Genomic DNA, 26,574 nt, shown 5'->3' on the forward strand with positions numbered 1-26,574 from the left:
TACTTATCTCATAAAGATATATTACTGTTTTATTTTTCATTAATCTTCTAGAAAAACAAACAAGTTATTCCACTTTGACAATAGAGTATTTTGTGTAGGTCGTTGCCAGAAAACGACAATTAAATCCGTTTGAATCCCACTTTGTAACGCAATAAAATGTGAAGACATCCACAGAGTGTGTAGACTTTCTGTAAGCACTGTATGTCTGCTGCAGAGAGACGATGGAGCATGAGAAAGTCAAGAAAATAAAACCGCTGAAAACATGTTGACTCACTAGTTAAGAAGATCGAGAACAAGCTATAGGACAAAAAATACCAGAGTTGTGGCGCAGATACAGCCGACTAGTGCTAGTTAACGCTACCTAACAAAAACATACAGTACCCGTATCAAGTTTGGACACCTACTCATTCAAGGGTTTTTATTAATATTTACTGTTTTCTACATTGTAGAATAATATCTATATATATATATATATATATATATATTATCTATATATATATATACTGCTAAAAAAAATAAAGGGAACACTAAAATAACACATCCTAGATCTGAATGAATTAAATGTTCTTATTAAATACTTTTTTCTTTACATAGTTGAATGTGCTGACAACAAAATCACACACAAATTATCAATGGAAATCAAATTTATCAACCCCATGGAGGTCTGGATTTGGAGTCATACTCAATATTAAAGTGAAAAACCACACTACAGGCTGCTCCAACTTTGATGTAATGTCCTTAAAACAAGTCCAAATGAGGCTCAGTAGTGTGTGTGGCCTCCACGTGCCTGTATGACCTCCCTACAACGCATGGGCATGCTCCTGATGAGGTGGCGGATGGTCTCCTGAGGGATCTCCTCCCAGACCTGGACTAAAGCATCCGCCAACTCCTGGACAGTCTGTGGTGCAATGTGGCGTTGGTGGATGGAGCGAGACATGATGTCCCAGATGTGCTCATTTGGATTCAGGTCCTGGGAACGGGCGGGCCAGTCCATAGCATCAATGCCTTCCTCTTGCAGGAACTGCTGACACACTCCAGCCACATGAGGTCTAGCATTGTCTTGCATTAGGAGGAACCCAGGGCCAACCGCACCAGCATATGGTCTCACAAGGGGTCTGAGGATCTCATCTCGGTACCTAATGGCAGTCAGGCTACCTCTGGCTAGCACATGGCTAGCACCCCCCCCATTGGCAAATTTGCCAATCTTGGTGTTCTCTGGCAAATGCCAAAACGTCCTGCACGGTGTTGGGCTGTAAGCACAACCCCCACCTGTGGACGTCGGGCCCTCATACCACCCTCATGGAGTCTGTTTCTGACCGTTTGAGCAGACACGTGCACATTTTTGGCCTGCTGGAGGTCATTTTGCAGGGCTCTGGCAGTGCTCCTCCTTGCACAAAGGCGGAGGTAGCGGTCCTGCTGCTGGGTTGTTGCCCTCCTACGGCCTCCTCCACGTCTCCTGATGTACTGGCCTGTCTCCTGGTAGCGCCTCCATGCTCTGGACACTACACTGACAGACACAGCAAACCTTCTTGCCACAGCTCGCATTGATGTGCCATCCTGGATGAGCTGCACTACCTGAGCCACTTGTGTGGGTTGTAGACTCCGTCTCATGCTACCACTAGAGTGAAAGCACCGCCAGCATTCAAAAGTGACCAAAACATCAGCCAGGAAGCATAGGAACTGAGAAGTGGTCTGTGGTCACCACCTGCAGAACCACTCCTTTATTGGGGGTGTCTTGCTAATTGCCTATAATTTCCACCTGTTGTCTATTCCATTTGCACAACAGCATGTGAAATGTATTGTCAATCAGTATTGCTTCCTAGGTGGACAGTTTGATTTCACAGAAGTGTGATTGACTTGGAGTTACATTGTGTTGTTTAAGTGTTCCCTTTATTTTTTTGAGCAATATATATATTATTTTGAGATTCTTGAAAGTAGCCATCCTTTGCCTTGATGACAGCTTTGCACACTCTTGGCATTCTATCAACCAGCTTCACCTGAAATGCTATTCCAACAGTCCCGAAGGAGTTCCCACATATGCTGAGCACTTGTTGGCTGCTTTACCTTCACTCTGCGGTCCAACTCATCCCAAACCATCGCAATTGGGTTGAGGTTGGGTGATTATGGAGGCCAGGTCATCTGATGCAGCACTCCATCACTCTCCTTCTTGGTCAAATTGCCCTTACACAGCCTGTGATGGTGTATCGCTGCAGAATGCTGTGGTAGCCATGCTGGTTAAGTGTGCCTTGAATTCTAAATAAATCACTGACGAGTGTCACCAGCAAAGCACCATAGAATAAGGCTGTAACGTAATAAACTGTGGACAAAGTCAAAGGGTTTGAATACTTTCCAAATGCACTGTATTCTAGTGCCAATGTACTACAAAGTGTACAGTTGGTTTGACATTTGAAAACCCTGTTGCTAGTTAGGGGACCGTCAGTAAATTACACAATGTACATGGGACAATATTTTAAGTGGTCAATAGCTCCAAATTTCTTTTAGTTAACCTCAAACCAACTATACATTTTAGAAATTCATATAGAAATATTGAAAGCATTTAATGAGACAACTAAAAGATTTGCAATATGAAAATATTGTCCATTTACATTGTGTCATTTATTGACTATCCCTAACTAGCCCCCTGAGAAAGACTAGACAATGTCAAACCAAATTTGCCACTGTCTTACACCAGCTGGCTGAAGCTAATTGGCGAAAGAAGATGGCTAGCACTAGCTAGACTAGGCAACTTCAAGACACAAGACCAGAGGTGTATTCATTACGTCTTGCAATGGAAACCTTTTGTCTTTTTTAAGAACCAAACAGAAGCACACAAAAAAGAACATGGATGAAATGGGGAGGGACCTACCTGATTTTGTCCAATAGAAACTTGTTTTTGTTGCAAAACATTTTCTGTTTGGAGGAAACGGTTTCTGTTGCAGAATCACCGTAATGAATACACCCCTGGTTAGGTTTTTTCAAGTTATCTAGGGTGAGTGACGGACTAACTGTGTATCGTTTTGGCAGAGTGGATGTACAAACACTTGCCATGTGCGAACACACACACACACACACACGAGAAACCCACATGAAACTACCCAAAGACGACTCTCTTTTGTATTCAGTCATGGCCGCTACACATGTTAATGACCAAACTGAAAATGTTTAGTTGAGTGTTGTAGCCAGCTGTATCTGCTGAGGGAGTAGCTAGGTGCTTGTGTAACCGACTGCTACGTCCCCTGGCTGTTGAACTAGATCCCGTTTGTCCACAGAAAAAGACCAATGTAAACAGCTGTTCGTTCAGCTGAAACTCTCCTCCTCCCTTTAGCCAACTTCAACTGGCCAGACCTGAGACCTCCCATGCTTATGGTCCCAGCAAGACTTTCATTTAGCACTTTGACTTGAACACCGAGGTGGAAAACTTTAGAAAATACTAGTTCTTATACAGTAATTGTTCTGTTTAAAAGAACTGATCTCCGTTGACTGAAGTGAATCCTATGTTGAAAATTGACCCCATGTAGAGAGCTGGGTCTCCTACTCCTTGAATGTGTACTCAATTTTGTCTTATTTTATTATTGTGAGGGAGTGACTGGACCAGGGGACTCAGTGGTTCAGATCCACCATAGTGTTTTCATAGCCGGTATGGTTTAGCTGCTACCCGTCTGGCACTTTCTCCGTCTCCATGACTACGGCATGAATGTCGGCCTCCGGTTTACCTGCCGAACAACTGGGTTGCTATGGGCACCATGACACCCCACCAGTCGAGAGGGCGTTTAGGGCGGCTGACTAAAAATACCCCCTGCCTGCTACCCTTTAAACGGCATTGGGTGTCACAGCTGCTCAGTGCTCACGAGCAGCACAGAGTTGAGCAGGAGAAGAGGGCCAGCTAAATAGTGCTGTATGAACTGAACACCCTTACAGGGGTGATTCTACTTGAGGCCTGCGTTACAACCTGGGCCTACTGTTCTGTTGATCCCAGGAGCGACAGACAGAGTCCTACTTTGACTCACCAGGCCTATACCAAGGTTTCCCCAATTCATTTTCGAATGTTTTCTTTAGGCCTTTCTTTCCTTTTTTATATCCAGTGTCTCTTTCAAATACAGTGCCTTCAGAAAGTATTCACACCCCTTGACTTTTTCCACATTTTGTTGTGTTACAAGTTGGGATTAAATTAATTTCATTTTCATTTTGTCTACGATTTACACTAAATACTGGTGTCAAAGTGGAAGAAAATGTATATTTTGTCTTTAAAGAAATGACTAAAACACTATCTTGACTACATAAGAATTCAACCTCCTGAGTCAATACATTTTAGAATGACCTTTGGTAGTGATTACAGCTGTAAGTCTTTCTGGGTAAGTCTAAGAGCTTTGCACACCTGGATTGTTCAAAATTTGCCATTTACATTTTTTATATATATTCAGAATTCTTCAATCTGTCAAATTGGTTGTTGATCATTGCTAGGCAACCATTTTCAAGTCTTGCCATAGATGTTCAAACAGATTTAAGTCAACTGCAGCTCAGCCACTCGGGAACATTCACTGTCGTCTTGGTAAGCAACTCATGTAGATTTGGCCTTGTGTTTTAGGTTATTGTCCTGTTGAAAGGTGAATTAATCTCCCAGTGTCTGGTGGAAAGCAGACTGAACCAGGTTTTCCTCTAGGATTTTACCTGTGCTTAGCTCCATTCCATTTCCTTTTTATCCTGAAAAACTCCCTAGTCCTTAATGATTACAAGCATACCCATAACATGATGAAGCCATCACTATGCTTGAATATATGGAGAGTGGTACTCCATAGTGTGTTGTATTGGATTTATCCCAAACGTAACTTTTTGTTATGAATACAAAGTGTTAATTGCTTTACCAAATTATTTTTTTCTGTTTTACTTTAGTGCCTATTGCAAACAGGATGCATGTTTTATAATATTTGTTTGTTCTGTACAGGCTTCCTCCTTTTCACTCTGTCAATTAGGTTAGTATTGTGGAGTAACTACAATGTTGATCCATCCAATGTGGTTGCATCTGTTTGAAATTCACTGCTCGACTGAGGGACCTTACAGATAATTGTATGTGTGGGGTAGAGGTGAGATAGTCATTATGTTAAACACTATTATTACACACAGAGTGAGTCCATGCAACTTGTGTGACTTGTTAAGCACATTTTTACTGCTGAACTTATTTAGGCTTGCCATAAAGGATTTGAATAATTATTGACTCAAAGACATTTTAGATTTTCATTTTTAATTCATTTGTTTAAAAAAAAAAAGGGGTATTGTGTGTAGGTCAGTGACAAAGAAATCAGAATGTAATCCATTTTAAATTCAGGCTGTAACACAGCAAATTGTGTAAAACGTCCAGGGGGGGAATACTTTCTGAAGGCACTGTATGTGTGGAGTCAATAGCTGGTACAGTAGGCCCCTACATGGGGTTTGGTTGTGTACATAATTAACATTTAATTTGATATAAGGCATGGAGTCATTAATGAATGGAATATGAAGATGAGAAGAAGAGTGATGTGGCAGTAGTAGGTGATGTAATAGTCATTGCTGCCACTGTTATTCATCTGTTTTAATAATTTAGTAGACATGACATGCCTATTACTTCAGTGAGAAAGATTGCTTGTGTTTATTTTTAAAATATATATAATTTTCTAAAAAATGTTTAACCTCTTTTTCTCCCCAATTTCGGGATATTCAATTGGTAGTTAGTCTTGTCCCATCGCTTCAACTCCTGTACGGACTCGGGAGAGGTGAAGGTCGAGAGCCATTTGTCCTCCGAAATACGACCCTGCCGAGCCGCACTGCTTCTTGACACACTGCTTGACACACTGATACGCCACAACAGATGACCTTAACATTTTGTAGAGCTTTTAAAGTTGTGAGTAAATGATTGGCTTTAACGGCAGAACCGTTAACTTATAAATGTTTTCTCCTTTCTTGTTTTGTTTTTTTCAGGCTCGAATAGCATTCCTACAAGGAGAAAGGAAAGGTCAAGAAAATGTAAAGAATGATCTAGTTAGAAGAATAAAGATGTTAGAATATGCATTAAAGCAAGAAAGGTGAGTGTATCGCTTAACTCTATAACTTTGATATATGGCCAAGTTCAATCTGTCTCATTGGCCATTGCATGTACATTTTGTGTGTGACTGCAATCAGTGGAGGCTGCTGATGGGAGGACGACTCCGTTCCAGCTATTACTATGAGCCGTCCTCCCCTCAGCAGCCTCCACTGACTGCAATGTAGAATTTATTATCTCATCACATTTACTAAACTCTTTCATTTGTCTTTTCTCTACCAGAGCAAAATACCATAAATTAAAATATGGAACAGAATTAAATCAAGGTGAAGTTAAGATGCCTAACTTTGAACCAGGTACGGACCTCTCATGTCTCAACTGCTATAAAATGAAATTAATAGAATATGTTGACATACAGTGGTTTCGATAACTTTTCTTCCGTGAGGTTTGCAGAAGATACCAAAGACACAGAGGTCCCTGCTGTACCCCAGAACAGTCAGCTGACGTGGAAACAGGGCAGACAGCTCCTCAGACAGTGAGTACGCCGACACAGCATACCTATAGGGCCTCGCATCCAGCTAGCATTCTAACACGTTTATAGATCAAGATGAATTCCCATCAGGGTCTGTATACATAGAGCGTCTCATCATGCTGATCAAGGATCAGGTCCCCCTAGTACATGTAATCTTATTCCTTATGCTCTACAATGTCAAACTGATCCTAGATCAGCATTCATGCTCTGGGAAGCTTTAAGTACACATGCCCAGGTTTATTTAGCTAGCTAAGTTAATTAAATCGCAGTTGCAAATGAGAACTTGTTCTCAACTAGCCTACCTGGTTAAATAAAGGTGAATTTTTTTTTTAAATGTGTAATTCTGTTTCTGTCCCAACAGATATCTTCAGGAAGTAGGTTACACGGACACAATACTAGATGTGCGGTCTCAGAGAGTGCGTTCGTTACTGGGCCTATCCGGCTCGGAGCAGAACGGCTCTGTGGAAAACAAGAACCTGGAGCTGATCCTCAACGGAGGGGAGTCTCCAGCCAAACCAAAGGGACAAGATATGAAAAGGTAGTTTGTTAGGCCTCATCTGATCCTGCACACTGCCAATCACTTCAGTGAAGATCCAACTGACACAATGTTCACTTTTCCTGACGAAACTCAAATCACACACTCCAGTTTTCCTGGCAACTTCCTAAATAGCAGATTTCTGATGGATTCTGCACATTGTGCCTCTGTGTGCTCAGAACAGTATGCTCTGAATAGCATTAGCCACATCATCCATCCTGTTTCATTTAATTTGCTAATTAAATCATTTGCAGTGTCGCCCGCATTGCTCAAAATAGTTGTTTTCAAACTGTTTTTCTAGGAATCCAGGAGACGTTCTGGAAACATTTAACTTCTTAGAAAACACAGACGACAGTGACGAAGATGACGATGAGGAGGGAGACCTGATGGAGGATATAGACAGCGGCAAACACACAATAAAAAAACACAAGATAAAGGTGAAGACCTCTTTGCTTCAGACGATGATATCTGAAGCCCCTTACTAGTGTTGTTGTAAATGTACTGCCAGTGTCAGCACTGTGTAAATGGGTGTAATAATGGCTTGCTAAGAGCAATACTTGTCTCTTGACACTAGACTTGTATCCTCAGATCTGATTATGAATGTTGATAGTTATCAGGAGAGAACCTTTAAATGCCTGCTGTGTAAAAGAGTTCACCACAATTTAAAATTCGGTACATGAGCATGTGGAAGGAAAATACCAACCACCTTTTATTTGACAAGTATTGTTATTATATACAAGTATTGTATTAACTGTGTACTGTATTTGATCCCAGTGTGCCAGACCTGGTGGCTGACTGTGTTTGTCCTCTGTCCAGGTTGGGAACGAGGGCCTGGCCTCTGACCTTCCAGACGATCCCGACACGGAGGAGGCTCTGAAGGAGTTTGACTTTCTGGTGAATGCCGAGGATGGAGAGGGAGCAGGGGAGGCCAGGAGTTCAGGGGACGGGACCGAATGGGGTAAGAGGGTATAACATATCTCCTGCTGAGAACTAGCCTATACCCCATTGTGTCCCCATTTGGCATAAATGCAGCCATTTGTATCAATGAAAATGTAGATTTAGCCTGCATGGGTGTTGGGTAGAGGAACTGTGGCATGGACAGTGTGTGTGTGTGCCGGTGGTAGACATGTATTCCTCTACCTATCTGTGTGCCGGTGGTAGACATGTATTCCTCTACCTATCTGTGGGCCGGTGGTAGACATGTATTCCTCTACCTATCTGTGGGCCGGTGGTAGACATGTATTCCTCTACCTATCTGTCTGTGGGCCGGTGGTAGACATGTATTCCTCTACCTATCTGTGTGCCGGTGGTAGACATGTATTCCTCTACCCATCTGTGGGCCGGTGGTAGACATGTATTCCTCTACCCATCTGTGGGCCAGTGGTAGACATGTATTCCTCTACCTATCTGTGTGCCATGTATTCCTCTACCTATCTGTGTGCCGGTGGTAGACATGTATTCCTCTACCTATCTGTGGGCCGGTGGTAGACATGTATTCCTCTACCTATCTGTGGGCCGGTGGTAGACATGTATTCCTCTACCTATCTGTGTGCCGGTGGTAGACATGTATTCCTCTACCTATCTGTGTGCCGGTGGTAGACATGTATTCCTCTACCTATCTGTGGGCCGGTGGTAGACATGTTTTCCTCTACCTATCTGTGGGCCGGTGGTAGATATAACTGAAATATTGAGTAGTGGAGCGTGTATTCTGATCTGCACCAAGAATGGCCTACCCTGTGCCATCTCAGTCATGCCAATGCTTCGTCAGCATTCCTCCTCACTTGTGCACAGGATATTCTGAGCCCCCCCCTGGCCTCCCCTGGCCTCCCCTGGCCCTGCCACACACCTCACTGCTGCTGCGTGCCCTGCTCAAAATCCCAGCCTCTCGGTTCAGTCACACTACCCTCAGCACAACCCTCCACAGTGGCCGAGAGAAAGGGTTACATACAGAGCACCAGTCAAACCCACTAGTAATGAAATGAACCCCATCCCACACAGTGCTGGTCTTATTTTTCATGTGTTTTTTTTGCAAGGGGCCTAACCTTGTGTTTAGAAAATTTTTCATCGCATGTCTCATTGTTATTCACTCAAGGTTTTGACTTCTACCCAGTGAAATACTTTCTACTATGTTAGACATAAAAATCTCTCCAGCCATGTCACTAAGTCAATCCACTTAGTGTGTGCTCTGCAGTCTTGCCATGCGGGGGAATGTTTTCACACCCCACTGAGAGGCTGAGCTCTTTGTCTAGGTGTGGCCTGTATGTAATTTACTAAACCTTCTCCTCTCCGTCCTATTCTTAGCCGAGCCCTTACCGTTTCCCTCAGGCGGGGGCAAGTCCTTTATCATTGGCTCTGATGACGTGTTGGAGAGTTTCCTGGGCCTGGGAGACCTGGCTGACCTCACCGTCTCCAACGATGAGGCTGACTACAGCTATGATGTAAGCAACTGTCAGCCCCTGAACCATGACCCCCTGAACAGCACCAACCCCTCCCTGAACCCTCCTCTCCTCCTGTACCCCTCTATCATCCTGTACTCCTCCCTGCCTCTCTCTCATCCTGTACTCCTCCCTGCCTCTCTCTCTCCTCCTGTACCCCTCCCTGCCTCTCTCTCTCCTCCTGTACCCCTCCCTGCCTCTCTCTCCTCCTGAACCCTTATCTCCTCCTGTACCCCTCTCTGCCTCTCTCTCTCTCCTCCTGAACCCCTCTCTCCTCCTGAACCCCTCTCTCCTCCTGAACCCTCCCTGCCTCTCTCCTCCTCAACCCTCCCTGAACCTCTCTCCTCCTGAACCCTTCTCTCCTCCTTGTACCCCTCCCTGCCCTTCTCTCCTCCTGTACCCCTCCCTACCCCTCTCTCTTCCTGTACCTCCCTGCCCCTCTCTCTCCTCCTAACCCCTCCCTGAACCTCTCTCCTCCTGAACCCTCCCTGCCTCTCTCTCCTGAACCCTTCTGTCCTCCTGTACCCCTCCCTCCTCTCCTCCCTCCTGTACCCCTCCCTGCCTCTCTCTTCTCCTGTACCCCTCCCTACCTCTCTCTCTCCTCCTGTACCCCTCCCTGCCTCTCTCTCTCCTCCTGTACCCCTCCCTGCCCTCTCTCTCCTCCTGTACCCCTCTCTCCTCCTGTACTCCTCCTGTACCCCTCCCCTCCTGTACCCCTCTCTCCTCCTGTACCCCTCCCTGCCTCTCTCTCCTCTTGAACCCTTCTGTCCTCCTGTACCCCTCCCTGCCTCTCTCTCTCCTCCTGTAACCCTCCCTGAACCTCTCTCTCCTCCTGTAACCCTCCCTGAACCTCTCTCCTCTCCTTGTACCCCTCCCTGAACCTCTGCCTCCCTGAACTCTCTCTCCTGTACCCCTCCCTGAACCTCTCTCTCCTCCTGTACCCCTCCCTGAACCTCTCTCTCCTCCTGTACCCCTCCCTGAACCCTCTCCTCCTGTACCCCTCCCTGAACCTCTCCTCCTCCTGTACCCCTCCCTGAACCTCTCTCTCTCCTCCTGTACCCCTCCCTGAACCTCTCTCTCTCCTCCTGTACCCCTCCCTGAACCTCTCTCTCTCCTCCTGTACCCCTCCCTGAACCTCTCTCTCTCCTCCTGTACCCCTCCCTGAACCTCTCTCTCTCCTCCTGTACCCCTCCCTGAACCTCTCTCTCCTCCTCCTGTACCCCTCCCTGAACCTCTCTCTCTCCTGTACCCCTCCCTGAACCTCTCTCTCTCCTCCTGTACCCCTCTCCTCTCTCTCTCCTCCTGTACCCCTCCCTGAACCTCTCTCTCCCTCCTGTACCCCTCCCTGAACCTCTCTCTCCTCCTGTAACCTCTCTCTGTCCTCCTGTACCCCTCCCTGAACCTCTCTCTCTCCTCCTGTACCCCTCCCTGAACCTCTCTCTCTCCTCCTGTACCCCTCCCTGAACCTCTCTCTCTCCTCCTGTAACCCTCCCTGAACCTCTCTCTCTCCTCCTGTAACCCTCCCTGAACCTCTCTCTCCTCCCTGAACCTCTCTCTCTCCTCCTGTAACCCTCCCTGAACCTCTCTCTCTCCTCCTGTAACCCTCCCTGAACCTCTCTCTCCTCCTGTAACCCTCCCTGAACCTCTCTCTCTCCTCCTGTAACCCTGAACCTCTCTCTCTCCCTGTAACCCTCCCTGAACCTCTCTCTCCTCCTGTAACCCTCCCTGAACCTCTCTCTCCTCCTGTACCCCCCTCCCTGAACCTCCCTCTCTCTCTCTCCTGTACCCCTCCCTGAACCTCTCTCTCTCCTCCTGTACCCTCCCTGAACCTCTCTCTCTCCTCCTGAACCTCCCTGAACCTCTCTCCTCCTGTAACCCTCCCTGAACCTCTCTCTCTCCTCCTGTAACCCTCCCTGAACCTCTCTCTCTCCTCCTCCCTGAACCCCTCCCTGAACCTCCCTGAACCTCTCTCTCTCCTGTACCCTCCCTGAACCTCTCTCTCTCCTCCTGTAACCCTCCCTGAACCTCTCTCTCTCCTCCTGTAACCCTCCCTGAACCTCTCTCTCTCCTCCTGTAACCCTCCCTGAACCTCTCTCTCTCCTCCTGTAACCCTCCCTGAACCTCTCTCTCTCCTCCTGTAACCCTCCCTGAACCTCTCCCCCTCCCTAAAACCTCTCTCTCTCCTCCTGTACCCCTCCCTGAACCTCTCTCTCTCCTCCTGTACCCCTCCCTGAACCTCTCTCTCTCCTCCTGTACCCCTCCCTGAACCTCTCTCTCTCCTCCTGTACCCCTCCCTGAACCTCTCTCTCTCCTCCTGTACCCCTCCCTGAACCTCTCTCTCTCCTCCTGTACCCCTCCCTGAACCTCTCTCTCTCCTCCTGTACCCCTCCCTGAACCCTCTCCCTCCTGTAAACCTCTCTCTCTCCTCCTGTACCCCTCCCTGAACCTCTCCTCTCCTCCTGTACCCCTCCCTGAACCTCTCTCTCTCCTCCTGTACCCCTCTCTGAACCTCTCTCTCTCCTCCTGTACCCCTCCCTGAACCTCTCTCTCTCCTCCTGTACCCCTCCCTGAACCTCTCTCTCTCCTCCTGTACCCCTCCCTGAACCACCTCACACATGCACACAAAGCGTTGAGAGAGCGTAAGGTTCTGACATGTGTTTATTAGGGGCTTCATTAGGAAGTGGAGGGGCTTGCCGTGCTCAAGTAGTCCTAGTGCGTTACATCCTCCAGTGCTGTTAGCCCCCCCTAGCTAACTCACCACCAACCTGTCTCTATTTTTCACTCCACAGTTGTTTAAAGTTGCTGTTCTCTTTTCCTCCCCTGTCCGGGTTCTATTTTTAGCTGCCAGCCAATAAGGACACGTTCAGGAAGACGTGGAATCCCAAGTACACCCTGCGCAGCCACTTTGACGGGGTCAGGGCTCTGGCCTTCCATCCTGTAGAGCCTGTCCTGGTCACTGTGTCTGAGGACCACACTCTCAAACTGTGGAACCTACAGAAGACCGTACCTGCCAAAAAGTACACACGCTGTTGGATATCTTGTCATTATGGAATGTCTCATTTAAATAAAATCGGTCCGAGAACTTTTTTAAAGAACTTTGTTTCTTCTTTAGAAGTGCCTATTTCGATGTGGAGCCCATTTACACATTCAGAGCCCATGTGTAAGTATCTAATAACCAGAAGGAACTGTGGTCATTGTTTATAATAATACGATAAAACTATTTTCAATCAGTCAGGAAAAAACTGTTTTGTATATGGCTTTCTCTCACGGTGTACGCATTGTTATGAAATGTCACCTTTCTGATACGCCTTTCCTCTCCTCAGTGGGCCTGTTCTGTCCCTGGCTATGACCTCCAGTGGAGAGCAGTGTTACAGTGGAGGGATTGACCACACAATACAGTGGTGGAACATCCCCAGCTCCAACGTGGACCCTTATGACACCTACGGTAAGGTTGACACATCCTCAGCCCCTCTTTAGCGTGGCCAATGTATCTGTCTAGCCTCTGTGCCTTCAGACGTTGACCACAGTAACAGAAGTCAGGAATACTTTAATTGTGGCATATTATCATATCATATTATTTGAATTGATGAGTCGACTTCTATTTTCTATCCCTTCATTTTATTCCAATCGCACCCTTGAGTAATCAAAGAGCTGTTTTTCCTCTCTTATTGTATGGGTATCACTGACCCCGTCCCCTCCTCCAACGCCTCAGACCCCAGCGTCCTGGCTGGAACCTGGCTGGGCCACACTGACGCTGTGTGGGGGCTGGCCTACAGTGGCATCAAGAATCGCCTGCTGTCCTGCTCCGCAGACGGAACCGTCAAGCTGTGGAACCCCCAGGAGAAGAACCCATGCATCAGCACTTACAACGCAGAGAAAGGTGAGGACACATGACATAGAAGTAGGCTTAGAACACAGGACATAGAAGTAGGCTTAGAACACAGGACATAGAAGTAGGCTTAGAACACAGGACATAGAAGTAGGCTTAGAACAGCATTACATTATTAAGGCCCAATAGCTTACTGATGTCCATTTCTCTTACGCCTTGATCATGCTGACAGCGTCATTGTGTTTTGGTACACCAGAAGTACATTCATTTCCAATGGAACTCTGCGTTTGCCTTTAGCGTTGCAGAGGCAGTGCGTTCTGTATGGCTCGTACGTTGGATTGATCAAATGTGTGCGTCAAACTGTTTGCGTAGATGGCTTGACAGAAATGGTAGCAGAAGGTGAATGATGAACTTTCGTTGCGCACCTATCCAGATGACGCTGTAGGTTTGATCGAGGCGTTTGAACAAAGTTAGAGTAAAAAGTAATTGTAAATGACAAGTGAATTTTATATCAGATGTCTTTCATCTGCTCCCTTCATCTAAGAGGGATCCATTTGGTAAGAATAGATTTGACAGCCATACAATCCAAATGCTACGCACTTTAACTTCCCCAGTAGTGTGGGGAGCTCGTTTTTCACACGGACATAACATGACAATGGCACTTGACTGCGGCCAAGGTCGGACATTGGAGGTGCAAAAAGGCTCTTCAACTGGTGCGCGTGTGTGTGTGTGTGTGTGTGTGTGTGTGTGTGTGTGTGTGTGACAGAACACGGCATCCCCACGGCGGTGGACTTCAATGGCTGTGACCCCGCCCACATGGTGGCGTCCTTCAACACGGGCAACGCTGTGATCTATGACCTGGAGACGTCCCAGGCTGCCGTGGTGTTTGCCGGTCAGGGGGAGAACAGTAAGTCTATTGCACCTATCATTTAGCAGCAGGAATACGACAACCCTAGACCAGAGCCTTTCATCATTTAGCAACAGGACTACAACAACCCTAGACCAGAGCCTTTCATCATTTAGCAGCAGGACTACAACGACCCTAGACCAGAGCCTTTCATCATTTAGCAGCAGGACTACAATGACCCTAGACCAGAGCCTTTCATCATTTAGCAGCAGGACTACAACGACCCTAGACCAGAGCCTTTCATCATTTAGCAGCAGGACTACAACGACCCTAGACCAGAGCCTTTCATCATTTAGCAGCAGGACTACAACAACCCTAGACCAGAGCCTTTCACCATTGAGCAGCAGGACTACAACAACCCTAGACCAGAGCCTTTCATAATTTAGCAGCAGGACTACAACAACCCTAGACCAGAGCCTTTCATCATTTAGCAGCAGGATTACAACGACCCTAGACCAGAGCCTTTCATCATTTAGCAGCAGGACTACAACGACCCTAGACCAGAGCCTTTCATCATTTAGCAGCAGGAATACAACAACCCTAGACCAGAGCCTTTCACCATTTAGCAGGACTACAACAACCCTAGACCAGAGCCTTTCATCATTTAGCAACAGGACTAGACCCTAGACCAGAGCCTTTCATCATTTAGCAGCAGGACTACAACGACCCTAGACCAGAGCCTTTCATCATTTAGCAGCAGGACTACAACGACCTAGACCAGAGCCTTTCATCATTTTCCAGGGGACCAGAGCCTTTCATCATTTAGCAGCAGGACTACATAGACCAGAGCCTTTCATCATTTAGCAGGGGACCAGTTTCACCATTTAGGGTATACAGAAACATGTTATCATTTAGGGGAGTTTGGGTTTCATCATTTAGCAGAAACATGACCCTGGGGAGTTTCATCATTTAGCAGGGACTACAGAAACATGTTTCATCAGTTTGGGGACTACAGAACCATGTTATCAGTTTGGGTATACAGAAGAGCATGTTATGGGGAGTTTGGGTATACAGAAACATTTAGCAGCAGGACTTTGGGTAACGACCCTAGACCAGAGCCTTTCAGTTTGGCAGGACTACAGAAACATGTTTCATCATTTAGCAGGGACTACAGAAGACAGAGCCTTTCATCATTTAGGGAGTTTGGGCCTTTCATCATTTAGCAGAAACATGTTATGGGGAGTTTGGGCCTTTCATCATTTAGCAGAAACATGTTATGGGGAGTTTGGGGACTACAGAAACATGTTTCATCATTTAGGGGAGTTTGGGTAGACAGAAACATGTTATGGGGAGTTTGGGTATACAGAAACTTTCATCATTTAGGCAGTTTGGGTATAACACAACCAGGGAGACTATGGGCCATAAGCTCAGTTAGAAAGGGGAGAACATATAGAATGACTTACTGAATTACATTTTCCATGGGGAGTTTTGGTATACAGAAACATGTTATGGGGAGTTTTGGTATACAGAAACATGTTATGGGGAGTTTTGGTATACAGAAACATGTTATGGGGAGTTTTGGTATACAGAAACATGTTATGGGGAGTTTGGGTATACAGAAACATGTTATGGGGAGTTTGGGTATACAGAAACATGTTATGGGAAAATCAAGTAAATACTGGGTAACATTATAAATAAGACTCTCTGAATAATTTTAACTGCTAATGATATGGTTGCTTTTTCCTCTTTATATAGATATCTCATATATCCTAGACTACTAACTTTGTACACAGTTTTAATGGTCTGTCCTCATTTCGGGTGTTGTATTAATAGTGACTGTTGTGACCCATTCTCTCACCTGTGTGTTTTCAGCCCTGCCTGGAGCCAACCACATCAACAAGGTAGTGAGTCACCCCACCCTGCCTGTCACCATCACGGCCCATGAGGACAGGGACATCAAGTTCTTTGACAATAAATCAGGTACGTGAACAGGGGAGTACACAGTGTTCAGCTAGCTACTCTGACTGACTGACTGACTCAGTGAATCAGAGCCTAGATGGGAGAATGACTAAGACCAGTCATATATAGAGAGTTGGGACTGTTTTGTACATGTTCTGTAATCTGTCTGTCTGCCATATCTCTGTCCTGTTGTGTAGGTAAAGTGATCCATGCGATGGTGGCCCACCTGGATGCTGTCACCAGCCTGGCTGTGGACCCCAACGGGATCTACCTGATGTCAGGAAGTAAGTACAAGGGGAGACAGGGTAGCCTAGTGGTTAGAGCGTTGGACTAGTAAACGGAAGGTCTGATTCTAAGACTAGTATCAATATTCTTCTACACGTTTGTATCCTATGACAACACACTCATGTAAAATTCAGGTCGTGCTGATATCCAGAGAGAACATTGCTGATCCTACCTTCCTTTCCTTGTTCCTCCTCCGTAGGCCACGACTGTTCAATCCGCCTGTGGAACGTGGACAGTAAGACCTGTGTGCAGGAGATCACTGCCCACCGCATGAAGTCGGACGAGTCCATCTATGACGTTGCCTTCCACCCATCTAAGGCATACATAGCAAGTGCGGGGGCCGACGCCCTGGCCAAAGTATTTGTGTAGTAGACAAGCTCTGCTCTGCCAGACTGAGCTGAGCGTGTAGACACAAAGAAAGAATAGACTGCTTCACTGCCTTGTGTAACAAGAGTAGCATTTTATGACACTACATTGACGCTGCCTCCCTCCATCCCTATTGAACTCTACACTTGACAGAAACCAGGTGCCAAGGGGACTTATGCCAGGCATGGTGAGTGGAGGAGCGACCAATCAGTTGTCTGTTTTCGAACACAAAAACATTTAACTGTAATTTACTGTAAGTTAAAAGCTGAAGTTAAACAAGCCAGTGTATGTAGCCTTTTGACTAGGTTTGAGCTGAGCTAATATCTGTCCTGTAGGTATACTTCAGTGACCATGGACGGAGTGGCGGTCATATGCGTCAGACAGTGGGTCGTGAGAGAGAGAGCGAGAGGTCGGGACTGGGGTCACGTCTTTTAATCTGATTCACACAACTGGGCTGACCCCGACCATACTGAATTGGCTTAGATATGATCTTTTCACATTGTTCTTTTCACCACGTTTCCAGTAACTATGGTGGATTTGTGACCAGGCCAGTACAGCTCAGCTTGGCTCGCTAGTGTGAAAAGAGTATTTAACGGGACTTGGCCACAGCCCCTGGTGGGCCGACCGGGAGACCCTGCGGCGTGGATTCAGTTCACGCTAGACACGAGTCACAGGCGTCCCCCTCAACAACCATGTAGCGAGAGAAAAATAATATGAATTGAACTGTCAATCAACTTCACTTTAGCATAGGTTACATGACATTTTTGTGTAAAAAAAAATATATATAGTTTTTATAATCCTTTTTATATAAATATAGTCTGTCAGAACAGCACTGAAAAAATAGTTTGTTTAAAGAAAAAAAAAGGAATATTTATTCCTGGTTTGAACCCTTCATCACAGCTCATGTTGTCCCCTACAACCCTGATCTGACTTATTTCCCCGTCACCTCGTCACAGAAAACACTCGTTGATCTCGCCCTTCCTAACCCTAGGATGCTATCTCTTACATTGCTTTGACACCGTCAGGTCACGGCAGTAAAGACTAGGACTAAAAGAAGCCCATTTTAATGGCTTCCTGAGAGCTCTTTTTAAATAAACTGCAGCATCCTATCACTATGTGATATTTTTGTACACCTTACTGTATTTGAGTTTATTTATCACAGGTTATTAGACATCTTAATACTATTTATTTCACTTTCTGTTAGTCTTATCCGTTCAACTACAGACATGGCCCAAGGATCTCTAAGATTGGGCTCTCAAGTGAAACTGAAACAGTGAATAGAAAACAAGTGAAACATATAGGTTCATATAAAATGCAATCTGATGTCAGTCTGAGGTATACGTTTGCCTTATTCTGTTAAATCACTGCTTTGAAGCAAGCATGGAGTGTAACTGTTTAAGGGATTGGAATAGCAAACATAATCACGACTCAATGTTTTGTTTGGTTGTACTATTTTCCTTTTTATCTTACAGAACTGTTATTTTCAAACGTGCGGTGTAGCTAAGACTGTTTTGTTTGTCATGCATGATTAATACAATCGTCTTTTTTTCTAGACTTCCAAAAAAAAGGTTCTGATCAGTTTGCGAATGTTGATGTTTTGTAAGGTTTTTGATTTACAAACTATGAATCAGCAGATTTTAAAGATTGTACCACATTCAACAGTTCAAAAGTAATGTATATAGAATGTCTATAATAAATATTAAATGGTGTACTTGTACAAAGTCTGTGTTTAATTGCATATAGTTTGCATGATAAACACATCTATTGAAAAATTGTAAAACAGAAACACTTCTTCTTTGTAATAAATATAGAATCAACCAGAATCATTAAAAAAAATGTAATTTATAAAGTACAGGTCAACATGCAAATGTACTATAAGTATGGTACAGTATACAAGAGAAACTGGCTTTGGGAAAGCATTCTGTTGTAGGTAACAGAAGCTTAGCATCAGCAGTTGTGGCCTAGGAAAGAATTAATGGTACTTTTATTCCCTAAATAACATACATATGACTACAAGCCATATCAATCAGAGAAGTGATAACTGTATAAGTGTATTGTTGATGAGGGTGAAAGCGAAGGAATACCTTGGTCTATAGGCAACATGTTTCTGTGCTTTATGGTTTGCCTGCTTTGGATTCTTCAAGAAATACAAACTACCTTAATGTATTTCACTATAGTTACGATACACATTGGATAAAACATGAATAGTGCAATATTCCAAACTAGTCACATCTTGAGAACCTATGAATGAATATGGTCTATTATTGAGAGTAATGATATCAGACTAGTTGAGTAAGGTAATATCCAACTTGATGATCTATGATAGTTTTCTGAGAACTCGTGAACCTACAATGCTTCTGCTGTACTCTGGTTGTGTTGAACAGTTACTAGCACTTTATTTTTTACGGTATTTGTGTTTGCACTGGTATTTAATAGAAAATAATTTGGTAAAACTGATAGCTACTTTGAAGAATACAACCATCGGGTGCCGAGTGGCACTTGATTGAATGAATCCCAAAGAAACAATCAAGTAATTTATAGGTTATTACTATGTAGTAACCATTTTATTTCTCAGTAAATACCTGGTAATTTCTGTACTGTAAAATAAAGTGCCATCTAGATGTTTCCTGTCTTGCTGGGGTTTTCAGCGAGCCCAAACAGCTTCTCTCTGCTACCTCTCCCTAGTTGGCCTCAGTGAAGTCCCTGCAGATGCCCCTTACAAGGGGCTGCTGGAACTGCTGCAGGCCAGTGAACTCCCTGGTGAAGAATGTGTGGCTATCCTTGGGCTCTGACGCCATAGTTTGCAGGTCATCCATTGGAGCCCAGGCCACCCCCACAGAGTAGATGGTGATCCCTGTAGAAAAGGGGGGAGAGATGAGATCAAACGAGTGCTGTAATTCGAAGAGCATCATCTAAGAAATCTGATAGTTCAGTGTGATGATCTTATAGCTGCGGTCATTGTCGCTAAAACCTATTTCTCTACTAATAGCACTCAATGTGACAAAACATTTCAGCTCAGCTGTTTTCTTATGTCATACAAACATATTTTGATCTTGTTCTACATGCTAGCCCGACACATGGCAATACTTTTGCCAAAAAGGAATCCACACACCTTCCTTCTGGGCGGCCAGGGCCGGCCCTCTGACGTCATCGTAGGACTGTCCGTCAGTGACCACTATGAGGAAGTTCCTCCCAGGGCCAGCCTTGCGGGCCAGGAACAGGTTCTGGGTAGCGTAGGCAACGGCGTCTCCCGTGGCCGTGCCCCCACTCATGTAGGGGATCCCCTGTAAGGCCCTGAGGGCATCATCTTTCACTGGGTAGTCGTACATGTTAAACTCCATCCGCTGGTCATAGGTGAACTGGACTGCCCCAACACGTGACCCTATGTCTGAGATGTCGAAGCTACGGGCCACGGAGGTAATGAAGTCCAAGATCAGGCGGAAGTTCCCCTCCCCGATGCTGCTGGAGCCGTCAATGAGGAAGCCCAGGTTGACCGAGTTGTAGCAGGTCTTGGAGCAGAGGAGCTGGTCCACTGAGCACAACTTCTGGGCCAGGGGCTTCACATGCTTGGTGGTGCCGAACCAACTGGGTATGGCGTATGTGAAGTAGCCGTTGTCCTTGCACACTGCCTGGCATGGCACACACAAACACAGTCAGTCAGTGACATATCATCATGTAGATTAGAACACAACAGATATGGCTGGATACTGTAAGTGATGACATCACTGTGATATAGGCCGGTGAATTGATCTTTGCATTACAGTATGTGGTGCCCAGCAAAATCTGCTAAAGACTATGGGTAGGACCAGAACATCATATATTTTTCAAACCACTAAAGTAGAACAGGATGCAGCCAATAAGACAGAGTACCACAGAGTCACACGTCTCTTGGCTCCCTGCTCACCTTCTTCATGTAGTCCTTGTCTCTGACCATGCCTAGCTCCTCCAGGGCAGGCTTGGCCACTGGCACCAGGAACACGTTGATACCAGACTCTCTGGCCAGCACGGCCGCATCTTCCAGGTCGTCTGAGGGCCAGCCATCTATAAACACCACTATGACCCTGGGGTGACCTCTCCTCACCCCCGTCCGGAAGAAGGACTCCACCGTGTGCATGATGGCCTTACCTGTGGGGACCAGACAGACAAGATGGTCTCAGATGAGCTTTGTTGGGAATCCCCACTACATTTGGCATGCAAATCCATCATGTGGTACTGTGTATACCAGCAATAAAAATCAGTAAGAACCTGTGTTAGTGTTGCCTCCCAGGTATGCTACCTCTTTGATGGCAAACACCACATCTTTGGGTTGAGTATAGTTAGTCAGGAGAAATTCTGTCCGAGGTGTGTCACTGGAAGGACAAGAGCGCTGTGTTAGCTTCATACAATACTGTACTGTTTTGCTATGGAAGTTAGTGGCTAAATGATAACACCTAATTGTAAAATGTGCTAATTGAACACCAAGTGAACAGACTCACCTAGCTTGCACCACACCAACATGTGGTCCATTCGGTCCAATCTTTAGCATCACCGCTAACTTGCTGATGAAGTTCTTCTGAAGGTTGAAGCGACGCTGCCCAATGTTGTTGCTGCTATCCAGCAGCAGGGCTATCTCCATCTGGCAGTCTGGAAGGGGAGAGCAAGACGTGGGCATTCTGGAAGCAAAATAAAAATGTTCGACACAATCAAACCAAGCACAACATGACACAAACATACCTCTATTTCCTCCTGTAGTCATTTTCTTCACCGGCTTCTTTAATGTTTTCTTCACTGCAAGACAGACAGGCTCTGGTTACGGCATGTGGTGCTCGTACATGTTAAGAGTTTCAATAAAAATACCCTTATCTGTAATGTAAATAAGGAAGACGGGTATCTCTGTGCAATACGTCATGGTAGCTCTGGAGGGTCTGAAAACAGAACCATTTAGTAATGAAGATATCAAGCAATTGTACTTTTGGAGACGTAGTCAGCACTGAAATTCAACTTCAAATCAGGTATGAGGACCAAGAGAGGATGTGTCCATAAAATATAATGCGTATCCCATGTAGTATTGGTGACCATCATGGGCAGTTTAATCTACATGTTAGAATTGTACCTGGTCCTGGTGCAGGGAGGACAGTTGTGGCTATCTGGGAGGACACCTCCTGGGGCACATGAACAGATTCTGACAACAAAGAGTCAGATGTTTTATCAAAACGTGTCATTAAGGAAAAATCACTTCATTGCAAATCATTCAAAAACATCAACATTGAATATGATTAAATACCATTCGAGTCATTCTTCATGCCTACTCAGCCTTCGAGTCACATTTTCCCCTGTGGAATGTACAATATTAAACATGTTTGGTATTTGGCGCCACCTACGGGCCACAGTGAATGATGCGGTCCACCTGGACAGGGCCTGAGATTGGACTCCATGGGAGTAGGAGCCGAGGTAGTTCTGTCTGCCTTGCAGTTTGTGGACCTTCACTGGTCCCCCCGAGGACCTTATCACCCCCCTGAGAAAAGTGGTCAAATACAGTGAAAAATGTAAATGAGTAGTAAGCGGCCCGTCACTGCAAACTTTGAGGGAAGGGTAGAAGGGAAAGATAGATGAAGAATGCAGATGCTGTAGAAGCTATACTGACTCTCTCTGTACATCAATACTCATTGAGAAAGAGAAGAAGGTGATTGAGGTGAAACTTTATAGCATGTGCATTAGCCAAACATTATCCCTCTCCTGGCCTACACAAAGCCTCTTATTCTTAGCCCTGCTATTGATCTCCTCCAGCCTTACTGGTGCACGGCTGCGCCACACACGCTGGACACGGCGGCGTACACCCGAGAACCAAACACAGACACCCTCCAGAGGGTGCAGTTAGGCGGACAGAGGACCAACTGCTTCTCCTCCGTCAGGTCTGCCCCACGGGTCGTACAGGTGATGGGGGTGGTAACTGAGACAGAAAGAGAGCGCGAGAGGATAAAATGGAGAATACTGCCTGCGCTCTGTGTGTTTTCTGCCAGGTAGCCTATACCTATTCGTTTGGTATGGCTTTCCCTTCCTCAGAGCCACAACTCGATACCAAAGCCTGCAGGCTATAATCAAGAACAACTCTGAAGACAAAATACCCTCAGTCACACCTCTACGTTAATTACATTTTGAAGAAAAATCATAACATTACGGTTTGCTTTTGAGGAATTTCTTCCAAATCAAACAGAGACTGGGCTTACCGTTGAACATGTCTCTGAGCCAAAGGCCACAAGGCTCGAGCAGTGGCTCTCAACAATAACATCCTGACACTTCTGCCTTAATGAAATAAGTATCATATTTGGTTTGGGAGTCTGCCAAGTAAAACAAAAAGTCTTCCAAGTAAAACTGACTGGTTAACAAACTAAATAAATCCACTGATACAACACCATCAAATATATATTTTTCTCCACATACAGCAGCTACTGTTCGTCAATAAACTCACATTTTTAAATATTTTACTATCTTGCTGAGCTGTGCAGTTCTCAACTGTCTCTCTGTGGGACTACATTGGATCAAATTAAGATGAGAAACATTAAATGAACACATTGTTAATTCCCAGAATACTAGTAGTATCACACCTACAGTACCTCATCTGCCTAATATTGACAGAGAAAAAAAAACAAATGTGTTTATGAAATTCAAACCACTAACCACTTGAGTCAGATCCAGATGCTCTGCATGTCAGAGACAGAATGCCTGTGGGAATTAAACAAAGTGATCATTGAAGCTTTGACAATACTGTCAAAGTTCACTCAATAATATTGAATATGCATTCATGAAATCTTAGTTACATATTATAGTTCATTACACATAAAGCTTTGACACATATATATATATATATATATATATTGCACAGTACTAATTTCATCATTATGACACAAAACTCTACAATGCCTTTTTGATCAGATATGACCGTTTTTGAATTATTCCTTTCCATTGTTATTTTGAGAGAAACCGAAAAATACATTTCCTAGACAACTCATACAAGGTAGATGATGTGGCACATTCAGTGTGTCAATTGCACCAACCAGTGCTTACCTAACAGGTGTAGAACAGCAAACAAAATTGGCATGATGACCCAAACACCTACAATGTAATAAGCAACCAGGAAAACATTTTACATTTCTTCAACAATTAGAGATATACAATTACTAGGAGTTGATAAGACGAAATGCATAAGAAAAAAACACATCAACTAACAATGCAATAAGACGGGTTTTTAAGTTTTTGGTGATCAATCCATAGAAAAGTACGCCACTCTTATTTAGACAAGTTAGATATCTGCAGCTTGGACAATGTTCAGTCATGCGTTCAACACAACATCTCTGTCTCTATGGGATTAAAGCTGAAAGAAAGTATGAAAACACATTCATTACAGCCCCCCCCACACACACACACACACACACACACACACTTACAGACAATTTGTAGAATACGGTTTCCTTGAGATCTAAGATTCCATATGGCAAATTCTTGCAGGGGGAAGGAAAAAGGTGCTATTCATTGGAAGTGTGTCGTATTCCTGGGATCACATCTGAACCTCCAGAGAGAGCTGGCTCCTTAAATAATGTCCTCAAACTTCCCAGTCATCTCCCTGTGACATCAGAGGAGGAGGGGTCTACTAGAGACCTGCGTTCAACCTGAGAAGGGTCATCTGAACCAAGCAGCCAGGACAATAAGGTGCCCTCAAAATTAGCCAGAAATTAAATAGGAGTCAAATAAAGTGAGGTTGACGTGATGATTGCAGGTACCTTGTTAGAATATAAGGCAGATTAAGAAATCAAAAGTAATTAAACATAACAGTATCATATTGTACCAGACAAATACTACAGGGATCACATATACTGAAACATCTGCATTAAATTCTGTAAATTGCTTTGGATAAAAGTGTCTGACAATTGGCATAAAGACTCACTGCAATCTATGCTGCCATGTGCTTTGGTGACCACGTTTCGATCCTCAGGTCTTCAACTACTTCTAGAAGCTAGTATGTACAATACTGTCAGAAAGTATTCACACCCCTTGACTTTTTCCACATTTTGTTGTGTTACAACCTGAATTTTAAATGGATTCAATTGAGATGTTTTGTCACTGGCCTACACACAATAACCCATGATGTCAAAGTGGAATGTTTCTTTTTGAGCTGAAATGTATTGAGTCAATAAGTATTCAACCCCTTTGGTATGGGAATCCTAAATAAAGTTCAGGTGTAAAAAAATTGCTTAACAAGTCACATAAGTTATATGGACTCCTTCTGTGTGCAATAATAGTGTTTAACATGATTTGTTAATCTCTACCTCGTCTCTGTACCCCACACATACAATTATCTGTAAGGTCCCCCAGACGAGCAGTGAATTTAAAACACAGATTCAACCACAAAGACAAGTGAGGTTTTTCAATGCCTCTCAACAAAGGGCACCTATTGGTAGATGGGTAAAAAAGAAAAAAGCAGACATTGAATTTCCCTTTGAGCATGGTGTTATTAATTACACTTTGGATGGTGCATCAATACACCCAGTCACTACAAAGATACAGGCATCCTTCCTAACTCAGTTGCCATAGAGGAAGGAAACCCCTCAGGGATTTCACCATGAGGCCAAAGGTGACTTTAAAACCTTTACAAAGTTAAATGGCTGTGATAGGAGAACACTGAGGATAGATCAACAACAGTGTAGTTACTCCACAATACTAACCTAAATGACAGAGTGAAAAGAGGGAATCTTGTAAAGAATACAAATACTCCAAAACATGCAACATGTTTGCAACAAGGCACTAAAATTATTCTGCACAAAATGCAGCAAAGCAATTAACTTTTTGTCCTGAAAACAAAGTGTTACGTTTGTGGCAAATCCAATACAACACTCATAACACTCTCCATATATTAACAAACATAGTGGTGGCTGCAACATATTATGAGTATGCTTGTAATCGTTAAGGACTGGAGATTTTTCAGGATAAAACATTTACAGAATGCTAAGCACAGGCAAAATTGGAAAGGAAAACCTGGTTCTTTCTGCTTTCCAGCAGACACTGGGAGATTAATTCACCTTTCAGCAGGATAGTAACCTAAAAAACACAAAGCCAAATCTACACGATGACAGTGAATGTTCCCGAGGTTAGAGTTTTGACTTAAATCTACTTGAAAATATATGGCAAGACATGAAAATGGCTGTCTAGCAATGATCAACAACCGACTTGACAGAGCTTGAAGAATTTTTCAAAGAATAAAAATGGGCAAGTGTTGCACAATCCAGGTGTGGAAAACTCTTAAGAAACTTACCCAGAAAGACTCAAAGCTGTAATCACTGCCAAAGATTATTCTAATATTTATTGACTCAGGGGGTTGAATATTTATGTAATCAAGATATATTGGTGTTTTTTTCCCAAATGCTAGAATTTGTGTTTTGTGTAGAACGTTGACAAAAGAAAATTGCAATTAAATCCATTTGAATCCCATTTGTAAGACAACAAATTGTGGAATTAAGTCAAGGGGTGTGAGTATTTTCTGTGGGCACTGTTACATGCTCCATAGATACACATGTTCATCATTGTTATAAAAATCCCCATCCCTTTCATTGTCAGAGAGAAAAGGAAGAGGTCACCATGACAACCCCTACAGCTGCTTGATATTCTCATCATGTCTTTCTGTCCTCCAGAACAGCAGAGTCTCATGTGCCATCCTCTCAATATTTTCTTCTGGACAGAGTCCCAGTGGAGCTCAGTGAGATCAATGTTAGACAGATAATCTAGGGATAACCTGAACCTCT

General features: G+C 44.4%; 2 protein-coding genes across 3 annotated transcripts in view; one reads left to right on the forward strand and one right to left on the reverse strand.

Annotated features, from left to right (window-relative positions):
* strn3 (striatin, calmodulin binding protein 3) overlaps positions 1–18,510 on the forward strand; it is a 29,179-nt gene extending 10,669 nt beyond the window's left edge. Inside the window, exons 2-16 of the mRNA XM_024412848.2 lie at positions 5,953–6,056; positions 6,296–6,369; positions 6,467–6,548; positions 6,907–7,083; positions 7,382–7,517; positions 7,897–8,038; positions 9,382–9,518; positions 12,357–12,532; positions 12,628–12,675; positions 12,839–12,960; positions 13,228–13,395; positions 14,111–14,251; positions 16,064–16,171; positions 16,348–16,434; positions 16,635–18,510. Of these exons, the coding sequence (XP_024268616.1) occupies positions 5,953–6,056; positions 6,296–6,369; positions 6,467–6,548; positions 6,907–7,083; positions 7,382–7,517; positions 7,897–8,038; positions 9,382–9,518; positions 12,357–12,532; positions 12,628–12,675; positions 12,839–12,960; positions 13,228–13,395; positions 14,111–14,251; positions 16,064–16,171; positions 16,348–16,434; positions 16,635–16,804 (1,872 nt within the window). The 3' untranslated portion in view covers positions 16,805–18,510. The remainder of the gene's footprint in view (positions 1–5,952; positions 6,057–6,295; positions 6,370–6,466; positions 6,549–6,906; positions 7,084–7,381; positions 7,518–7,896; positions 8,039–9,381; positions 9,519–12,356; positions 12,533–12,627; positions 12,676–12,838; positions 12,961–13,227; positions 13,396–14,110; positions 14,252–16,063; positions 16,172–16,347; positions 16,435–16,634) is intronic.
* Positions 18,511–18,624: 114 nt separating this feature from the next.
* coch (coagulation factor C homolog, cochlin (Limulus polyphemus)) lies at positions 18,625–24,863 on the reverse strand. 2 transcript variants are annotated; one of them, XM_024412850.2, is made up of 12 exons: positions 24,226–24,863; positions 23,846–23,893; positions 23,459–23,503; positions 22,574–22,730; positions 22,162–22,295; positions 21,894–21,962; positions 21,515–21,568; positions 21,277–21,424; positions 21,047–21,150; positions 20,706–20,926; positions 19,914–20,430; positions 18,625–19,655 (listed from the first exon to the last, which is right to left on the reverse strand). In XM_024412850.2, the coding sequence occupies exons 2-12, from the start codon at positions 23,877–23,879 to the stop codon at positions 19,483–19,485; spliced, it is 1,656 nt and encodes a 551-aa protein (XP_024268618.1). In that variant the 5' UTR covers positions 23,880–23,893; positions 24,226–24,863; the 3' UTR covers positions 18,625–19,482. The 2 variants fall into 2 exon arrangements, with proteins under 2 accessions (XP_024268618.1, XP_042185867.1); XM_042329933.1 differs by having other exon boundaries at positions 23,846–23,895; positions 24,223–24,863.
* Between the last annotated feature and the right edge of the window lie 1,711 nt (positions 24,864–26,574).

The sequence above is a fragment of the Oncorhynchus tshawytscha genome, linkage group LG11 (assembly GCF_018296145.1).
Source record: "Oncorhynchus tshawytscha isolate Ot180627B linkage group LG11, Otsh_v2.0, whole genome shotgun sequence".
Classification (NCBI taxonomy): domain Eukaryota; kingdom Metazoa; phylum Chordata; class Actinopteri; order Salmoniformes; family Salmonidae; genus Oncorhynchus; species Oncorhynchus tshawytscha.